Source organism: Anomaloglossus baeobatrachus, chromosome 7, assembly GCF_048569485.1.
Source record: "Anomaloglossus baeobatrachus isolate aAnoBae1 chromosome 7, aAnoBae1.hap1, whole genome shotgun sequence".
Taxonomy (NCBI): domain Eukaryota; kingdom Metazoa; phylum Chordata; class Amphibia; order Anura; family Aromobatidae; genus Anomaloglossus; species Anomaloglossus baeobatrachus.
In genome coordinates this window covers 259802155-259820982 of record NC_134359.1, presented here as the reverse complement: position 1 = coordinate 259820982, position 18828 = coordinate 259802155, and the positions used below count along the sequence as shown (strand labels likewise).

The window sequence follows — 18828 nt, the reverse complement described above, 5'->3', positions numbered from 1 at the left end:
AGACTTCGATGCACTCTTGATATATGTGATGGATGACCTTTCGGCCAACAATTACTCCACTCTACCCTCTATACGTATGCATGGTCAGCCAAGAGTGATGTACGGTCTATAGATAGAGGCAGGTAACGTGGTGTCTGACACCTCTGATGGTAACTTATCTCCTGTCGCAACAAAGTATTGGACATGTTAAAATACAATATGCACAGTCCTTTGTTCTCCTAACATCTATTCATGGAAGATCGGGTGAGTCAGATACCTATAAGATAGTCCGCGAGTTTCATGAAAATCAGGATCAGACAACTTAGCTTTTATGTATAAGAAAACCTATAACGCTAAGGGGAAGGCACACAAGACAGCAATAGCCAATAAACAAAACCCAAGGTGATGTGGTAGATGGTACTACGATAAGTGAGAGACTCACGAGAGTCAAGTCTAAGGATCCTCTTTGATCCGAAACGCGTAATCTGCTTTACGATTTTAACAAATTTGTTCATCATGGGTTTTAATACATGAGGTAAACATTTTGTCATATATTGGATTGCTGGATACTTTTTCGTTTTCATGGACCTTGTTTCCTTTAGGGGCCAGCTAGAGCACATTTCCGTGCAATAATTTTCCGCCTTGCCAGACTTTGAAGATTGATGGTGGACTGACGGACATATTTTTTCTTTTCCTATGTGTACGAACACCTTTAACGCTAAGGGGAAGGCACACAAGGCAGCAATAGCCAAGAAACAAAACCCAATGTGATATTGTTGATGGTGCTACGGTCAGTGAGAGACTCACAAGAGTCAAGACTATGGATCGGCTTTGATCCGAAACGTGTCATCTGCTTTACGGTTTTAACTTTTTTTTCAGTTCATCATGGATTTTAATACGTATAATAAACATTTTGTTTTATATACTTTTGGATTGCTGAATACGTTTTCGTTTTCCATGGACCTTGTTTCCACCGGTGGTCAGCTAGAGCACATTTCCCTACAATCCTTTTCACTGGTGGTGAACAGGCTGATAAGTATTTTATCTTATGTTATGTATAAGAACACCATTAAAGCTAAAGGGAAGGCACACAAGACCGCAAAAGCCAAGAAACGAAACCTAAGGTGATATTGTAGATTTTACTACGGTCAGTGAGAGGCTCACGAGAGTCAAGACTAGATTCATAGAGAAATACTGAAGCGTTGGCCAAATGATTTCACTGGGTGAACTTCCCAATGGATATGTCGTTGCTGTCTTACGGATGTGAGTGATATCGTCTTTGGTGGAGCATTGAGGATGAGATATTGGATCTGGAAAAAGAAGTGACTCAGGTGGAGAGCCTGGGAAGAGGGGTGTTACTATTTTTGGAAAACAGCAAGTTTTTTCCTAATTTGTGCAGTACTTTAAGAACAAGACCATGGATGCCGGTGGAAAGTCAAGACCAGAGCTCGAAGAGTTTTGAGTTGCAGAAGGTTTCCACAGTGTTTTTTTGCTTTGTACGACCTATAAACATAGACTTAGAATTTCTCCATATAGCAAATTTCACTTTTCTTGATGTAATTGTGTCTGAAGTGTGATGTTTACCTTTAAGTCATGGCGGAGTAATTTACTTGCGCCCCATCTACACTCCGGAGCGCCGGTGTTTACATTACTTCTGCTATAACCGCTGTTGTCCACATTACTTTAAACGACCCCACCGCTTATGTTTTGTTATTTGTCCCCCTCCTTCCTTTCTAGTGAAATCTGAGCGGTGTTCTTATATTATACACTGAGTAGAGGGCCCTAATTAAGTAACATGTCATTAATCATTGTAGTCCAAGCTGAAAAAAAAGAAAGCTAAACAAAACATGGATCTTTGGGCGTATTTCATACTTAAACTGTAACAGCTGTACTGTGCCTCCCCAAAGTGTGATATAAGATTACCCGGGGGAGCCCATGTGTATACATCCATGTGATTATACTGACAAGCAAGGAGATGTTTATGCTTCACCCTGAGGCCACCACCACGCACGTCATGCTACGTGAAGATCGGCTGCCGCATCCAAGAAAGCTCCTTGAAATAAATATTGCATGTAACGGGGATAGCGTTGGTCTACCGCAGCTTTGATGTGGCCGGGGACTCTTGGCATCAGAAGAAATTAATGTAAATCTTGCAAGTTGTCTTCCATCATCTACAATGACTTTTAATTCCAAGTAAATAATGATGTGCACAGGTTATCTGTTCGAGAGCAAGACCCATTCATGTCCGCAAGTGGTGAAAGTTACCATGTGGCCTTTGCCAAAGTTACATATGTGTCACGCTAGGTTTGGGGACGTACCAAGCAAGTGGGGAAAGTAAAAGCGGCATCACACGGTGCGATCGCAAGAGCGATCGTACCCGCCCCCGTTGTTCGTGCGTCACGGGCAATTAGTTGCCCGTGGCGCACAAAGTCGGTAACCCCCTGTCACACGTACTTATCTCCCGGACGACCTCGCTGTGGGCGGCGAACATCCACTTCCTGAAGGGGGAGGGACGTTCGGCGTCACAGCGACGTCACACAGCGGCCGGCCAAAAGAAGCGGAGGGGCGGAGATGAGCGGGACGTAACATCCCGCCCACCTCCTTCCTTCAGCATTGCCGGCGGGATGAAGGTAAGCTGTGTTCGTCGTTCCCGGGGTGTCACACGTAGCGATGTGTGCTGCCTCCAGAACGATGAACAACCGGAGCACAGAAGGAGGACCGACATTTTGAAAATGAACGACGAGTCAACGAGCAACGATAAGGTGAGTATTTTTGCTCGTTCACAGTTGTGAGGAGGTGTCACACGCTACGATATGTCTAACAATGCTGGATGTGCGTGACCCCGCCGACATATCGTTAGATATATCGTAGCGTGTGACGGGGCCTTAAGGGAAGGGGAAGATGGTAATCCCTGGTCAAACCTACAGCTGGTGCCTGAGGTCCCTCACCACCCTAGATAGGTTCTGCACCTATGCGCCGAGCCAAATCCCTGACACTGGGTATCCCTAGTGCTGGATCTTCAATAGGGGTCGAGTAAGATGAGCTCTTCGTTGACCCCACTAAACGCTAAAGGAAGACACAAGGGGGACACATGGGGGAAAAAGCATGAACTACTTATACACCGGCAGGAGTTCAGCAACGATACTACAGATGAGAGAAAGCCACCTGCTTGCAACTCGAGCTAGAATAAACTGAATAATATCACCAGCACCAGTCCAGGGAAGAAGGGAGTATTTAAGCACCAAGATAATACTGATGATCAGCACCTCGGTCCAAAATGGTGAGAGATGAAAATCCAGCAGAAAAGCTACCTATTACAATAAATACTGACCACAAGAACAATAGAAAGTCAGGGAGCATTTTGCACAGCCAAACGCTGTGACCTTCTATTGCCAGACACCACATGACTGTCTGTCACCTGTGACACACCCGTGACAATATGAAGCCATGCAAAAAGATGTGTGCGGAAGCTATGGTCGTACTGATAATGAAGGACTCTGGTTGTCAATGTTCGGGGGGGGGGGGAAGTGCGTAGACATGACTCTCGACCATCTCTTGTAGCTGAATGTGGCTCTGAAGGAAAAATTAAACTTGGGGACCATTGTACTAGAGCAATAATATGGCATAATAGCACATTAGTATGTTGAGGACTTGCAGCTGGCATGGACATCTACCAGAATCCACAGACGTTTCAATGCCATATTTAGAAAACGTCCAGCAATGGAGAGGTAATCCCATAAGGCTTGATGTTTATCCCATAATGGATAGAATGATGTATAAAAAAATAGAGGTGTGTATGAACTGGCCTTTATGTTTTGGCAGGTTATGCCTTATAAATTCCCAACAGCACATTTCTATCCCTCTCTGTAGATCTCTTCGGGCTGATGCACATGGGCAAAACATCGGATCACATTCGGATCAGTGTTATTCTCGAGGACGGTCCACGAGTACAATTATTTCCTTTCACTGAGTTGGTCCGAGGAAAAAAATCACAGCATTTCTGAGTTGGATCAGATTATCGGATCACACTCAGCCACGCAAGTCAGTGGGTCTGTTGAAAACATCAGACTGCACTTGGATGACATCTGAGTGCAGTCGGATTTTCATGGACTTACACAATGGAGAAGATGGAGACATTTTTTTTTCTTCATCTTCTCCTCATCCTACATAATTGGAATGCACTGTGCTCACAGTCTGATCAGAGTATGTAATCAGCCCAATTCTCTTAGATGAGAGAATATACGTCCGTCTGACTCGAGCCTTATGATGAGCTATAGGCGATCTTTCCATTGCTAGACATTCTACGTTTGGGATCACCCTAACTTGTTATATTTAACGGCAGTGTCAATTCTACAAGGACAATTCCAGAAACTAGACCACAAATGAGGTAGGGCTTCCTATAACCATTCCCAAAAGTGAGTGTTTAGGAGCACTCCCAGTCTTTTCAGGGAAACGGCTTAATTTTTCATGGTGAATATTAGTAAATATTAGTGATGAGCAAGCACTACCATGCTCTGATGTTCGGTACTCATTAAAGGGGTTGTCCACTACTTGGACAACCCCTTCTCGTTCGCTCCCATAGAAATAAATAAGCCTATACTCTCCTCCGGGGTGCGGCCACAGTTCCAGCGTTGTCTGAAGCCGCGTCCTCAGGGCCAACGTGACATTGTTATGACACGCGAGCCACGAGATCAATCAGTGTAGGGCTTCCTTTTCCCCAACTTCAGACGTTTGAGAAGGCAGTTAGCGCTGTGCTCACATCCTGCTCAAGTGTCTTGTGGCGGGGAGACAGACGCCAGACACTGATTGGTCGCAGGGCTCACGTGTCACAATGTCACGTTGGCTCCGAGAACATGGCTTGAGACAATGCTGGAACTGCAGTTGCACCAGAGGTGAGCATAGGATTACTTATTTTTATGGGGGCGAGAAGGGGTTGTCCAAATAGTGGACAATCCTTTTAAGAGCAGTTGGATGCTCGGATGGGTACGAATCGAGTACCGAGTATAATACAAGTCAATGGGGAACACAAGCATTTTTCCTGGAAATCTTCTAGATAAATTCTCGAGTCCCCCATTGACTTCCATTATACTTGGTACTGGAGTCGTGGTCATTCGAGCATCCAACTGCTCTTAACACATACCGAGCACCCAAACATGGTAGTGCTCACTCATTACTAGCATATATGGCTAAGTATACCTTTTAAGGTAATTTCTGTCTTGCAAAGGGGATCTACAGAAGTGAGTACTCCCTCTGACTTCGGCTACCCTACTGTAAAGATGAGTAGAATAGACAATGTTGGCTTCTACTTGGAAGTTGCCTTTTGGATTTGTGATGAAGCCCAAAATTTCATCTGCAAGTAATAGCATACCTTGTGTGTTTGGGGAACCATTGGCTATTTCGTCAACAGGCAACGCTCTCTATACATTTGTCTTTAAGGTAGTGAATGGTTAAACCACCAACATGTTTGATTGGTCATCTTTACCCACAAGTCTGGGCTAGGCTTTAATTTGTGTGCCTAGTTTCGCTCTTATATCGTAGATACTGGGTGACGATTTGGAAGGCTGAGGTTGTACTGAAGAATCATTTCTGAAGATCTTTATCTATCCTAGGACAAAAGTAGTACGGAAAAAAAATGAATCTCAATTGTTTCCACATCAACTTAATTGGACATCGGCCACCACCTGTAAACGTACGCCTGCTTTATACCTAAATTAAGACATCTTCGTTAATAATTGTCTTCTTCCACGGAGGAATGTAATATGTCCTCCCTTAATTCAGAGTGACACATTCCTATCAGTACCAGACACCAACAAACTCCACCAGATATATATTCGTTTTTGCATCACACCCTTTCTAATCTTTCTTAAATTACGTTGATCCACGCCTATGGCCGACACCAATTAACACCTTTTTACCAAGAGTCAGAACCTTAGGTGACCCTTGGGTAATGTTAACCATAGAGGAAGTAATGCGTCACCCATTAATTGAGCATTTATGGATGACATACGTCACTCCCTGTTTACAGGAGCGCTGAACCCAAAATACTTTATCCTAAGCTTCAGGTTTTACAGAGGGCTGCTAATACCAGACACGCATGAATGTTTTCGTAGTGTCTTAGATCTGAAGATTTGTGAATCATCATCACGTGATTATGGGGATGGAAGCTTTCTGAATTTCCATCAACCTTAACTAAGCACTAATAAATAAAATACGTCACTCCCTGTTTGTTAGAGCAAGCTTAAAGATGTTTTCCAAGATTAGAAAAAGTGGGTGTTTTCCTTCTGAAGAAGGGCCACCCCTGTCCATGCGTTGTATTTGGTATTGAATCCATTCAGCTCCATTGAAGTGAATAACGCTGAGCCGTAATACCACACACGACCTTTGGACAGGTGTGGCGCTTTTTAAGGGAGAAAGCAGCCATGTTTTTTTTTAACAGGATGACCCCTTTAGAAAGCATTCTAGCTGAATTATACATCTTAAGATGCCCATAAACCTTGGATAGCTGTCTTCTGAACACTCTATTTTCCTCACATGTGTATGCAAACGTGAAAGGTAGAAAAGGGTGGCTTACCTCCTCCAAGAAGAAAAAGATGGGGCATTGTAAGGTAGAAAAGGGTGGCTTACCTCCTCCAAGAAGAAAAAGATGGGGCATTGTAAGGTAGAAAAAGGTGGCTTACCTCCTCCAAGAAGAAAAAGATGGGGCATTGTAAGGTAGAAAAGGGTGGCTTACCTCCTCCAAGAAGAAAAAGATGGGGCATTGTAAGGTAGAAAAGGGTGGCTTACCTCCTCCAAGAAGAAAAAGATGGGGCATTGTAAGGTAGAAAAGGGTGGCTTACCTCCTCCAAGAAGAAAAAGATGGGGCATTGTAAGGTAGAAAAAGGTGGCTTACCTCCTTCAAGAAGAAAAAGATGGGGCATTGTAAGGTAGAAAAGGGTGGCTTACCTCCACCAAGAAGAAAAAGATGCGGCATTGTAAGGTGGAAAAGGGTGGCTTACCTCCTCCAAGAAGAAAAAGATGAGGCATTGTAAGGTAGAAAAGGGTGGCTTACCTCCTCCAAGAAGAAAAAGATGGGGCATTGTAAGGTAGAAAAGGGTGGCTTACCTCCTCCAAGAAGAAAAAGATGGGACATTGTAAGGTAGAAAAGGATGGCTTACCTCCACCAAGAAGAAAAAGATGGGGCATTGTAAGGTAGAAAAGGGTGGCTTACCTCCTCCAAGAAGAAAAAGATGGGGCATTGTAAGGTGGAAAAGGGTGGCTTACCTCCTCCAAAAAGAAAAAGATGGGGCATTGTAAGGTAGAAAAGGGTGGCTTACCTCCTCCAAGAAGAAAAAGATGGGGCATTGTAAGGTGGAAAAGGGTGGCTTACCTCCTCCAAGAAGAAAAAGATGGGGCATTGTAAGGTAGAAAAAGGTGGCTTACCTCCTCCAAGAAGAAAAAGATGGGGCATTGTAAGGTAGAAAAGGGTGGCTTACCTCCACCAAGAAGAAAAAGATGCGGCATTGTAAGGTGGAAAAGGGTGGCTTACCTCCTCCAAGAAGAAAAAGATGGGGCATTGTAAGGTGGAAAAGGGTGGCTTACCTCCTCCAAGAAGAAAAAGATGGGGCATTGTAAGGTAGAAAAGGGTGGCTTACCTCCTCCAAGAAGAAAAAGATGGGGCATTGTAAGGTAGAAAAAGGTGGCTTACCTCCTCCAAGAAGAAAAAGATGGGGCATTGTAAGGTAGAAAAGGGTGGCTTACCTCCTCCAAGAAGAAAAAGATGGGGCATTGTAAGGTAGAAAAGGGTGGCTTACCTCCTCCAAGAAGAAAAAGATGGGGCATTGTAAGGTAGAAAAGGATGGCTTACCTCCACCAAGAAGAAAAAGATGGGGCATTGTAAGGTAGAAAAGGGTGGCTTACCTCCTCCAAGAAGAAAAAGATGGGGCATTGTAAGGTGGAAAAGGGTGGCTTACCTCCTCCAAAAAGAAAAAGATGGGGCATTGTAAGGTAGAAAAGGGTGGCTTACCTCCTCCAAGAAGAAAAAGATGGGGCATTGTGAGGTGGAAAGGGGTGGCTTACCTCCTCCAAGAAGAAAAAAGATGGGGCATTGTAAGGTAGAAAAGGGTGGCTTACCTCCTCCAAGAAGAAAAAGATGGGGCATTGTAAGGTAGAAAAGGGTGGCTTACCTCCTCCAAGAAGAAAAAGATGGGGCATTGTAAGGTAGAAAAGGATGGCTTACATCCTACAAGAAGAAAAAGATGGGGCATTGTAATTTCAACATGTCTGATCCTTCTTTCTCTCTCACGTCATAAACCAGAAAGAGCCTGAAGGCCTCCATACATGTTAGATGGTCAACTGGTTTAATCAAAGTCCAACATTGGGGGCCTAAAAAGGGTTGTAACAAATTTGGTTGTTATTCCCTATCAATAGGATAGGGATAACTTCTGGATCACTTGGGGGTCTAACTGCTAGGACCCCACTGATCCCAAGAATAGCCTCATGTAAATGGAGTGGTGGTCAGTCATGCATACCTTCGCTCCATTCATTCTTAATGGGAGTGTTGAAAATCAGATGAATGCTGAGCTCTGCTTTCTTTGGGGATACCATAGAGCAGTGGTCCCCAACCTTTCTGACCTTGAGAGCCACATTCACTTCTGAGAGAGGGTCACGAGCCACATTCAGCTCCCTCGCTTCATATTAGTGACACCCAGAGCCCCCATTATCAGTATAATGGCAGCCAAAGCTTTTTCACAGAAATCGCCTCACCCAGTCAGTGTCCAGGGGCTCCTACCTCTATTCAGATCTGCTCTTCTGTGTTGGTCGACTCACAAATGTCACCATCTGGATACCTGCTCTTCATAGCTGTTGGCAAGCCCTGGTGTAAATGCACCTAGCTGGCAAACAGCTGCGAGCCACACTTCATGGGCCCGCGATACACATGTGGCTCCCGAGCCACCTGTTGGGGACCCCTGCCATAGAGAATGAATGGAGCGGAGGTGTACATGATCAACCACCATTCACACAGGCCTCTTCAGAAACCTGTTCTCTGGATTGGTGGATGTCCATATGGTTGCACCCCCGAAGACCTGGTGCAAATGTTCCTAGCTGGTAGCTGCAAGCCACACATCATGGGCCTGCGAGACACGTGGCTCCTGAGCCACCTATTGGGGACCCCTTCCATAGAGAATGATTGGAGTGGAAGTGCACATCATCAATACTTCATTCTCACAGGACTCTTTAGAGCCCCGGTTCTCTGGATTGGTGGGTGTCCCTGCGGTTAGACCCCCTGATCAGTAAGTTATCTCCTTTCCTATGAATAGGAGATAACTTCTAAGCGTGGCACAACCTCTTTATAGGTACAACTTATAGACAGACGCATGCTAATACAAGTCACATGCATAAATATTGTTGGACTGCTGTTCTTCTGATGACCACTGACATAAAGAAGCGACCACGGGGGAAGGGGTTTCTCATGATTGCCTGTCAATCGTACAATTGAAATGCATCCTTATCATTCCCCAATTACAAGTCTGAAATGCCTTAGCAAATATAATAGAGAGAATTGTAGAAAAGGGTTTCTGTACCGCGCCAAAGATCACAAGTCAGGATGTCAGATTAATGTGGCTTTATTGTATCATAGGTCTACGCGTTTCAGGAGCTCTGCCCCCTTCCTCAGGACCATAGAAAAGACAACATCAAATCTACCGTAGTAGACACATGTATACATTAAATAGACCAACCTCAGAAGGTGTCTAGAACTCAAGAAGGAGAATACGTACATAACCGTGAGTGAGTATGGATCCAGATTGCGGAGGCTCTAGCACGCTTATCCACAGAAGATGTGACGGTCAAAGCCATGTGAAGGAACCAACAAAAGAACCCCCAATGACAGATGTGCATTTATCATTATTGTACCATAAAGGCTACGTGGTACACATCCCTAAATAATCCAAGATGATGAAGGTGTTTCATAGACTAGTCATATATAACAAACAATCCACCTAGACCGGCGTGATAAGAAAGGGTGCAGATGTCAGTCTGTGAACATATATACATAATATATAGTTGCTTGTACACAGGGAAAACACTCAACCCCGTGTGAGTATCAAGGACGGTACAGAAACCGCTCCCGACTCTCATCAGGAGTGAGAGTTCAAAGGAGTTCAATACCATGGGAATAAACCTAACCGCGGCTGCGCAAGCAGCGAGTGTCAGAGGGGAGAGGTGAACAGAGTTCATACCCGTGGGAAAAAAAATGTGTGCGCATGCGCCACCCGCCGCATAACACAGGGTCTAAACAGACAATAAAACGGACGGGCGGGTAGATGGAATCAAAGGGACGGGTAGTGCTGGAAACTAGAATTATTATGGATCACTACATTAATATCCAACGGGCCATGTGGAAGAAAGAAAGCAGAAAAGAAAAACCCTAACTAAGGAAAGGTTCAGTCAGTGTGTCAAGAAGTTAAATAATTACCCTGTGAGGAGAATGAAGAAAAGAGATGGGAAGGAAAGAAGCCCAATAAAAGGATATGTCTACAAAAAACATAGAACCGCAACATTATTTTATATACAATTAACAATTCAGGCAATTGGGGAGAAAAACTTTTCTTCCCCCAAATCCCATATACACGTAGACCATACTAATAATTTATAAAAAAAAGTATATATATTACATGTATTTTAATAGCTGCTGGTGGTAGTGACGCCACCTACTAAAAGGTTAAAAATAAAATATAAATAAGCAACATATAATCTAAACATAAAATTATGGAAGTATTATTAGTATCCTAATCTTCAACCATTAAAACTAAAAAACATATATATCCTATATGAAGATGAAACCCGCAATAAAAAGATATAAAAACATATGATGTTTATCTATTAACCGTGATAAAATTTGGATTAAGAGATTGAGAGATTAGAACTATAAAAACCCCCCAGGGAGAACAGCTCTATATGAGCGCTTTCCATATGAACCCTTGTGTAGGCGAAAAAACAGTCAAAGGAGGGAAGTAGTTTAATGGTATAAATCTGTTACCTCATTGAGGCCCTGAGGTTTCAAGGTGTTGAGCTTATATATCCAATAGGTCTCCTTTCTGTTCAAGACCTTGATCCTATTAGGTACATGTGGGGGTATCTGTTCAATAGGGGTTACCCTCAGTTTGATTTTCTTAGCATGATATAGGGTAACATGTCGGGACAGGCCATGTAGCATGAAACCCACTTTGATATTGTGCCTGTGGGAGTTCACCCGGTTATGCAGAGCCTGGGTAGTTCTTCCCACATAACGTTTCGCACAATCACACTCAATGAGATAAATCACAAAGTCTGATTGACAAGTAAGATGTCCTTTTATCAAAAACTCCATTCCTCCAGGAGCCAACCCAACGTTCAACCTTCCATGTTGGATGTTCCTACAACATATACAATTCTTGGTATAACATTTATAAGCTCCTAAAGTTTTATTACTGATGGTGGGACTATCAAAGTTTCTGAGTTTGCTAGGGGCTAACTGATTTTTAAGGGTGGAAGCCCTACGATATGTGACCCCAGGGTTGTAGGGTAACACATCTTTAAGATAAGGATCGTTATGCAATATGGCCCAATGCTTTTTTAGGATATTTTTAATTAAATTACCATCACTGCTGTAAGTAGTGAGAAAGTTGGAAATCACATATAAACTTTATTAATTTATATATTACAAAAGAAGTACAAACCAAGAAGTGATTGTAAAGAACAAATGAGTAGAAAGACTATATATAAGGCAACCTGTCAAATCCAATAAAGGGATGATCTCCAAGGCATTCAAATCCTGTCTATTTATTAGTGAGTTTCGATCCCTCTGTTCTGGCTTGTTTCGTCATCACGGTGGTGCAGGGAGCCATTTACAGTCACTGCTCTCTGCACCGCTTTGTAACCACCACCTACAACTTCATTCCTTTTCCATTGTGTGTGTGTGTTCGTGTGCAGAGTGGGCTGTCAATCAATGTGCCAAGGAGTAATTACAAACATTCTCCTGCAGTGCCAAAACGACTGGAAGCCAGCAGCTGCAGGGTGGATATAGCAAATATAATGAAACAGGTATTCATTTTTTCGTAGGTGGTACCGCAAGACCCTATAGAAACTGAGGACCTTACCCCAGAGGAACTCAGGGTTCTGCAAAGGAAGTTGAAGAAAGAACGAAAGAAGGAGGAAAAAAGGCTCAAAAGAGAAAAAGGGAGTCTTGCTGAAGAAACAAAGGTGGAACCAGCAAAGTCTGCAGGAGGGGAACGTGCTTTGCAGTACCTGAAAAGGTGTGTTCATTCTTTAGGCCTAGATGTAATTTTAGATTTCCAGAACCTATAGATTAGGCGGGGCTTCACATCAGCGATATTCTGCCGCAATGCCGGATCCGGTACAAATGCTTTTTACTTCAGTGCATTTCCTATGCACTCGCGGCAAGTTCTGGTCACATGTGGTTGCGTGAGTCATACACAACCGCATGTGACCAGAAAAATGCATTGAAGTGAAACGCATTTGTGCCGGATCCGGCATAGCGGTGGAATACTGCTGATGTGAAGCCGCATAATTAGACTGTCCCTAATCCACAGATGCATTTTTAACTATTTTGCAGGTTTGTTTTTATGGTGGAAAAAAAAAATCTCAAAATCATGAGGCAAAAGACTCCTGTTCTAGTTGCATTGGGTTATATTGCAATACCTTACACTGCGTCTCAAAAGCGTGCACAGACAAGAAAGGCATGAAGTCTGTATAACTCAGCAATCCTTTAATTACACCTTTCTTATGTTAGCAATTGGTTAAACAATATCCTTAAAAATTCTAAACATTATTTTCGTACAGAACCCCTGACTGCATTACATCAGCACATATCTGCAGCTTTCCAGACATTGCACTTGTTACTTCTATTGCAAGTGTTCCGTTACATGTGCAAATGCTGGATGCAGAGTGCCGCAATCACAGGAAGCAGATAGACCCTACTGACTGTGCTATCTGGGGGTGTTGAGCTAGAATGACGTATCCAGGGCCGGCCTTAGGCTAAATGGCGCCCTGTGCCAAATTACCCTTTGGTGCCCCCAGACCATGTCACAGGCGACCTGCAGCCAATCAGCAGCTGGTTTACTCTCTCATCCTTTAGATAAAACTGACATCCAGAGGAAGTCATAAAACAGCAGCAGCTCTCATTTTTTCTGGATTACAGCTTTGAAAGAGGGCTAGTGAAGCAGCCGCTGATTGGCTGCAGATCACAAGACCCCGGTGCCCGGTTGTATTGCTTTTCTGCTACGTTTGTTTTTTTCATGTACTCTAAAATGACAAAAAAAAGCCTCACCCTAAGCATACTGCAATTTAGTTATTTAAAAAAAAAAGAAAAATCATTTGCAAAAACATCCTGAAAGTCTATATGTATGCGCCGTTGTTACTGGCTTCATTTCTGGTGTCTATGCAATGACGGTATTCTGTGTCCTTTAAGTATATAGAGCGAGGGGCTTCTTCCAATTTTAGCCGCCCCACGAATGAGAAGGTTACTTCTTTTAGCCGTTTCATGGCTTTTGAAGCCTACAGCAGCTAAAATAATTAACCGAAGACGGAACATGTGCACAGCAAAATCATTTTGAAATTGCTGTGCATCATGTCCCTTTGCTATGGTGTATTTGCAGCGCTTTTTTAGGCAGGTACTCCCTGTTGCTCACACGCTTTATCTGTTGCGCACAGAAACATGTCCGCTTTTTTCCGGCATCACTGATTTCCCACAGACCACACTATGGTGTGATCCGTGAAACATGTACCAGAAAAACACGGACATTGAAAATAAAGTGATTTTTACATTCAACTTCTCCAGCTGTCTCCGGCCTCTGCTGGCTGCTGCTTCCTGCCCGGCTAATTACTGTCATGCATATTCATTTATGCATGGCAAAGCCGACCCGGAAGTACTTGCAGAGGGGAGACACACCGGCGCCGGATGCAGCAGAGCCGGAGAGTTCAGCACCACGGACAGCAGGAGCGGGGGCAGGTGAGTTTATCCTCCATGTGCTATCATGTATCACAGATCACGGATTGCACATTGACAACCCACGTGTGCTGTGAATCACCGCAAAACTGTAAAGGGGAAAAAAGCGCAATAGGGTCTTACCCGGTATGAGGGTGGACAAACAAGACAAAGAAGCACTCACCTGGGGAGGTTGTGCCAGTCACAACCCCTTATGATAGCCTGTGAGTGCCTGGTGGTTTAGCTGCAGCCCCGGGAGAGGAATTTTGTATCACACAGGTAGAAGAAAAGACCGGGTTTATGCCGCGCTGAAAACCACTGATGCGTGTAAATTAAAAGATTTCCTTAGTTCCTACGTGTTTCAGAGACATCCGTCTCCTTCCTCAGGAAAAGAAATCGATGATTTCTTTTCCTGAGGAAGGAGACGGATGTCTCTGAAACGCGTAGGAACTATCCAATAAAAAGGAAATCTTTTAATTTACACGCATCAGTGGTTTTCAGCGCGGCATAAACCCGGTCTTTTCTTCTACCTGTGTGAATCACCGCACACAGAGGGACACAGGCGCTTTTAACATGTCAGTGAAAAACGTCTTTGTTTTTCACTGACATGAAAAACAGGCCTAAAATCTTAAATCTTAGCATATGTCAGAACGGATGCAGTCAGTAATCTCTGGTGAGGTAGCAGAAGCTGCTGATAGATTCTCTTTGTTGGTGCTGTTACATTGATACCAGATTTATATTGTTCAGCTTCTATCACACAGTGAAAATGATTTTTTTTATAAAAAAAAAAAAGTTTTTCCGTCGCCATATTGTGAGAACTAACTTTTTTCTTTTTGGAGTGAACAGGGCTGTGTGGAAGCTTATTTTTTGCGCAATAAGCTGAAGGATTTTTGGTACTGTTATGGGGTTCATACCAGTTCTTGATTGCTATTTATTCAGATTTTTGAGGGAAAACCAGCAATTCGCTTATTCTTTTCAATTTTTTTGCTCAGTTCACCATGCGATAAAAGTGATGACTGATTTATTCTTCGGGTCAGAACGATTACACTATACCAGATTTATACAATTTTTTATACTTTGCGACGTTTGCACACTCAAAGCAATATTTTACAAAAATTAATTTCTTTTTGCATCGCCATATTCTGAGAGCTGTAACTTTTTTAATTTTATTTTTTGTTCAAAAGATGTTTTAGGGCTTATTCCTTCACATAGGACTTTTGTTGGCTTTTTATTTAATTTTTGTGTTTTCAGTAAGACTAAAAAACATTTTTGAAGTGATTTTTCCCAAAGTTTTTTTTTTTTTTTAATTTACGGTGTTTGCGTAACAGCATTATAATTTCTTTATAATAACCTACACCTTAGGTTAGACATTTACTAAAAGAACAGCCCCTTTAAAAGGGCTGTCCACTAAATTTGACAACCCCATTCCATTTGTTGAAGCATAACCACATACACCCTTTGTAATAAAATGATGCCCCACTTCAATCCATAAAAGGGATGTCAACAACCCCTTCTCATTCCCCTTGTTTGCCCCAGAAAAATAAATAAAGCTATACTCCCCTCCGGTACGGCTTCGGTTCCACCGATGTCTAAAGCTGCGTTCCATGAGGCCCCTTGACCAAACAGCGCCAGTGTCTCTCTCTCCGCCTTCAGACATTTGAGCAGGATGTGAGCGCTACACTGAATTTCTGCCGAAATGTCCAAAGGTGGGCATAAGAAAGCCGGCACTGATTGCTTTTGGGGCTCGTGTGTCATAACAATGTCACAGATGTCCCTGTAACGCAGTTTTAGACATCGCTGGAACCGAGACTGCACCGGAGGGGCATCGTATAGCTTTCTTTATTTTTCTGTGGCAAACAAGGGGAATGAGAAGGGGTTGTCCAAGTAGTGGACTTCCCTTTTATGGACTGGAGTGGGGCATCATTTTATTACAAAGGGTGTATGTGGTTATGCTTCAAGGACGTGTCATTTTACAGTAATGGTGCATATTAATATACTACTATGTAAGGGGACACACACACACACACACACACACACACCTTGCATCTCCAGGAACACAATCACATATCCTTGATGGTAACAATAGCACATACCATATTTTTTCTTTTATAAGATGTACCGGATTATAAGACGCACCCCAAATTTAGAGATAAAAAAAGGAAATTAAATGGGGTCCGTCTTATACTCCATTGTTGTCTTACTGGAGAGGGAGCAGAGTCACAGGAGGCAGGCACTGCGGTGGGAACAGTGTGGGCTGTGCTGGCAGCGGAAGCTGTGCTGGCTGTGTGGAGCAGGCCGGTGCGGCGGGTGTCCCAGATGCTCTGTCAGCGGTGCGGGCTTCAAAGAAATAGCCTCCGGAGCAGATTGAGCTCTCAGTTCAATGACAAGATCATGAGCTGAGGGCTCCATCTGCACACGCGCCGGCCCGGACGCCATCATTTGAACCCAGAGCATCTGGGACATCAGCCACATCGCCCTGCTCCACACAGCCACCGCTGCCCGCACAGACAGATATCCAGTCGGCCGCCCGCACAGAGAGGCAGGCAGCCGGCCGGCCGCCCGCACAGAGAGGCAGGCACCCGGCCGCCCGCACAGAGAGGCAGGCACCCGGCCGCCCGCACAGAGAGGCAGGCACCCGGCCGCCCGCACAGAGAGGTTGGCACCCGGCCGTCCGCCCGCACCGAGGGTAGCACCCGGCCGTCCGCACAGAGAGGCAGGAAATTAACTTCTTACCTCTCTGCGGCGCCCCCCCCCTGAAGCATGGCCGTCGGCGCCCTGTGCGGCCGCACAAGTCGCACATGCCTAAAGCCGGCCATGGACGTATCTAACCAAGCTGTGGAACAGGGCAGGACCAAATAACGTTGAGCAAAGCATAACAGAATACCTAAGTTCTTTGGTCACATGTCAGCCGACTTCTCGAGATTTTCAACTTCCAGACATTTGCTTTTTCAGGCAGGTTTTGGAGCGGACCTACCAGGGAAACACATTGTGTGCACATACACTTTCCGACTACTCATGGAAAAAAAAATTACCTTACTAAAAGAAGATTTTTATTTGGTCATAGCACATAAAAATCTTCTGTTAATTGGGTATTTTTTCTGTATTCTGTATAGGGAGAGGGGGTAGGGAATCACCACCTCACACTCGCCTGTTGCTGATCTCTGTACTCCCTAACATCCATAGACGGGTCCTTCATCCCGTGCGCATCACGTGCTTAGGCCTTCGCTGACCCTGAACTTACCATGATTAGGGTGTTGGCCAGCAGGAGACTAGTCCCATTACTCCAATAAAAACAACACAAGGCAGGAAGGGCAGAACAAAAAGCACTCCTTGGCTTCTTCAGCAGGAAACTTTCCAGCTGCAACTGAAACAACATTACAGCTATGCAGAGACAAGCTCATTCAACGTGGTCAGTATAGATAATACTGTATCTATCACCGGCATGGAGTAAAGCCAGGTGTGGGTATATAGAGTGGAAGGGTGTGATGAGAAAATGCTGCAGCCGTGATTAAGGCTAAGAGAAATCTCATCCAGCAATAAAAAACATTCCTTAACCACTTCAGCATCAAAAGAAAATAATTGTAATCTCATACAAGATGTAACCTGCGGACGTGACACACTCGTGACAGTGTTAGACGCATCCTAATGCAAAAAAATCGACGGTTTCGAATGGCGTAATTCCTTTTTATGGATAGTGATTGTGAAAAAGGGCCCAAGCCTTAGGCTGAAATCGGGGTTTGGTGGCAATCATTCTCAGCAATAGAGTTTGGTCTCCATCTTATGTTACTTTTATGATCTTTTAAATTACTTCACTTAATGGGTGATCCGACCAAGGATGAATTATATAATTGTGATGGATCAATCGCGAGCCCGAGCAATTTCACAATTCAGCAAAATCAATACTCAGGAGTTTCTTATTGGAGATGACTTTGGTGTAAGGGTCAGAAGTCAGATCTATCATATAGAGCCAGTAAAGTCATTAATGCACACAAATAGACTCCATAAATAAACCTGCAGCAGATGGGATGGAATAACTAGGTATGATCCAACTTAGATTCCTGAATGGTTTGGGTTAGGTAATAAACATCCAAGTAAGAAGAACGAGGTAAATGTGAAACATCTGCAGAGGACGTGTTTGTTTTCCTAAGAAAGACAGAAACGTCAGAACGTTGCAAAATAAGATTTAGGATAATAAGTTACTATTTCGGGATGGAATGAAGCTGCGCCATTACTGGCAGCTCCAAGTCGCAAATATGCTCTTCTCGTAAGGTACCGCTTATCATCCAGATGATGCGAGGGGAGGAAATGAACAGCACATTCCCTGCCACGGACAGCGACTTCTCCGGGAGACGACAATAGCATCTCGTATCTGGTCAACAGCTGGAATTTCGTGATGTTGTTTTCAGACCCGTAAGACGCACTCGACCATCTGTTTTTTGTTGGATCGCAAATAGGAAACATCTTGGATTTTTCTTCTTTCCCCCCCAAAAAGCTAATATCAGAGATAGCATAGAGTAATGTGGTGTTATAATAACTGGGATAGATTTACACTGTATACTCATTGTTATCAGATCAGTCAGGTTTCCACTTTCATCAAGGAAACTACTAAGGTGAAAACCCCCTAAAATTAAAAAAATGAAAAAATCCCACAATAAATAGAAGTTCTTGAATTAACTTCTCTTATGTGACAAGTGGTTAAAATGAGTAGTTATTATTATTATTATTATTATTATTACTATTATTATTATTATTTATTTATAGAGCACCGTTGAATCCATGGTGCTGTACATGAGACGGGGTTACATAAATAAATATAAAAGGGGTGGTAAATAAATATAAATATATACCAATCGTAGAAAGGTCGAAATTTTAGGTTAAAAGGGTTA

At 43.6% G+C, this 18828-nt stretch overlaps 1 protein-coding gene across 3 annotated transcripts in view; it reads left to right on the top strand.

Moving 5' to 3' along the window:
• Positions 1 to 18828, top strand: part of CHLSN (cholesin) — a 420909-nt gene that overhangs the window by 363320 nt on the left and 38761 nt on the right. For all 3 annotated transcript variants that reach the window (XM_075318080.1, XM_075318079.1, XM_075318081.1), the window contains exon 4: positions 12058 to 12251. In XM_075318080.1, the coding sequence (XP_075174195.1) occupies positions 12058 to 12251 (194 nt within the window). The remainder of the gene's footprint in view (positions 1 to 12057; positions 12252 to 18828) is intronic.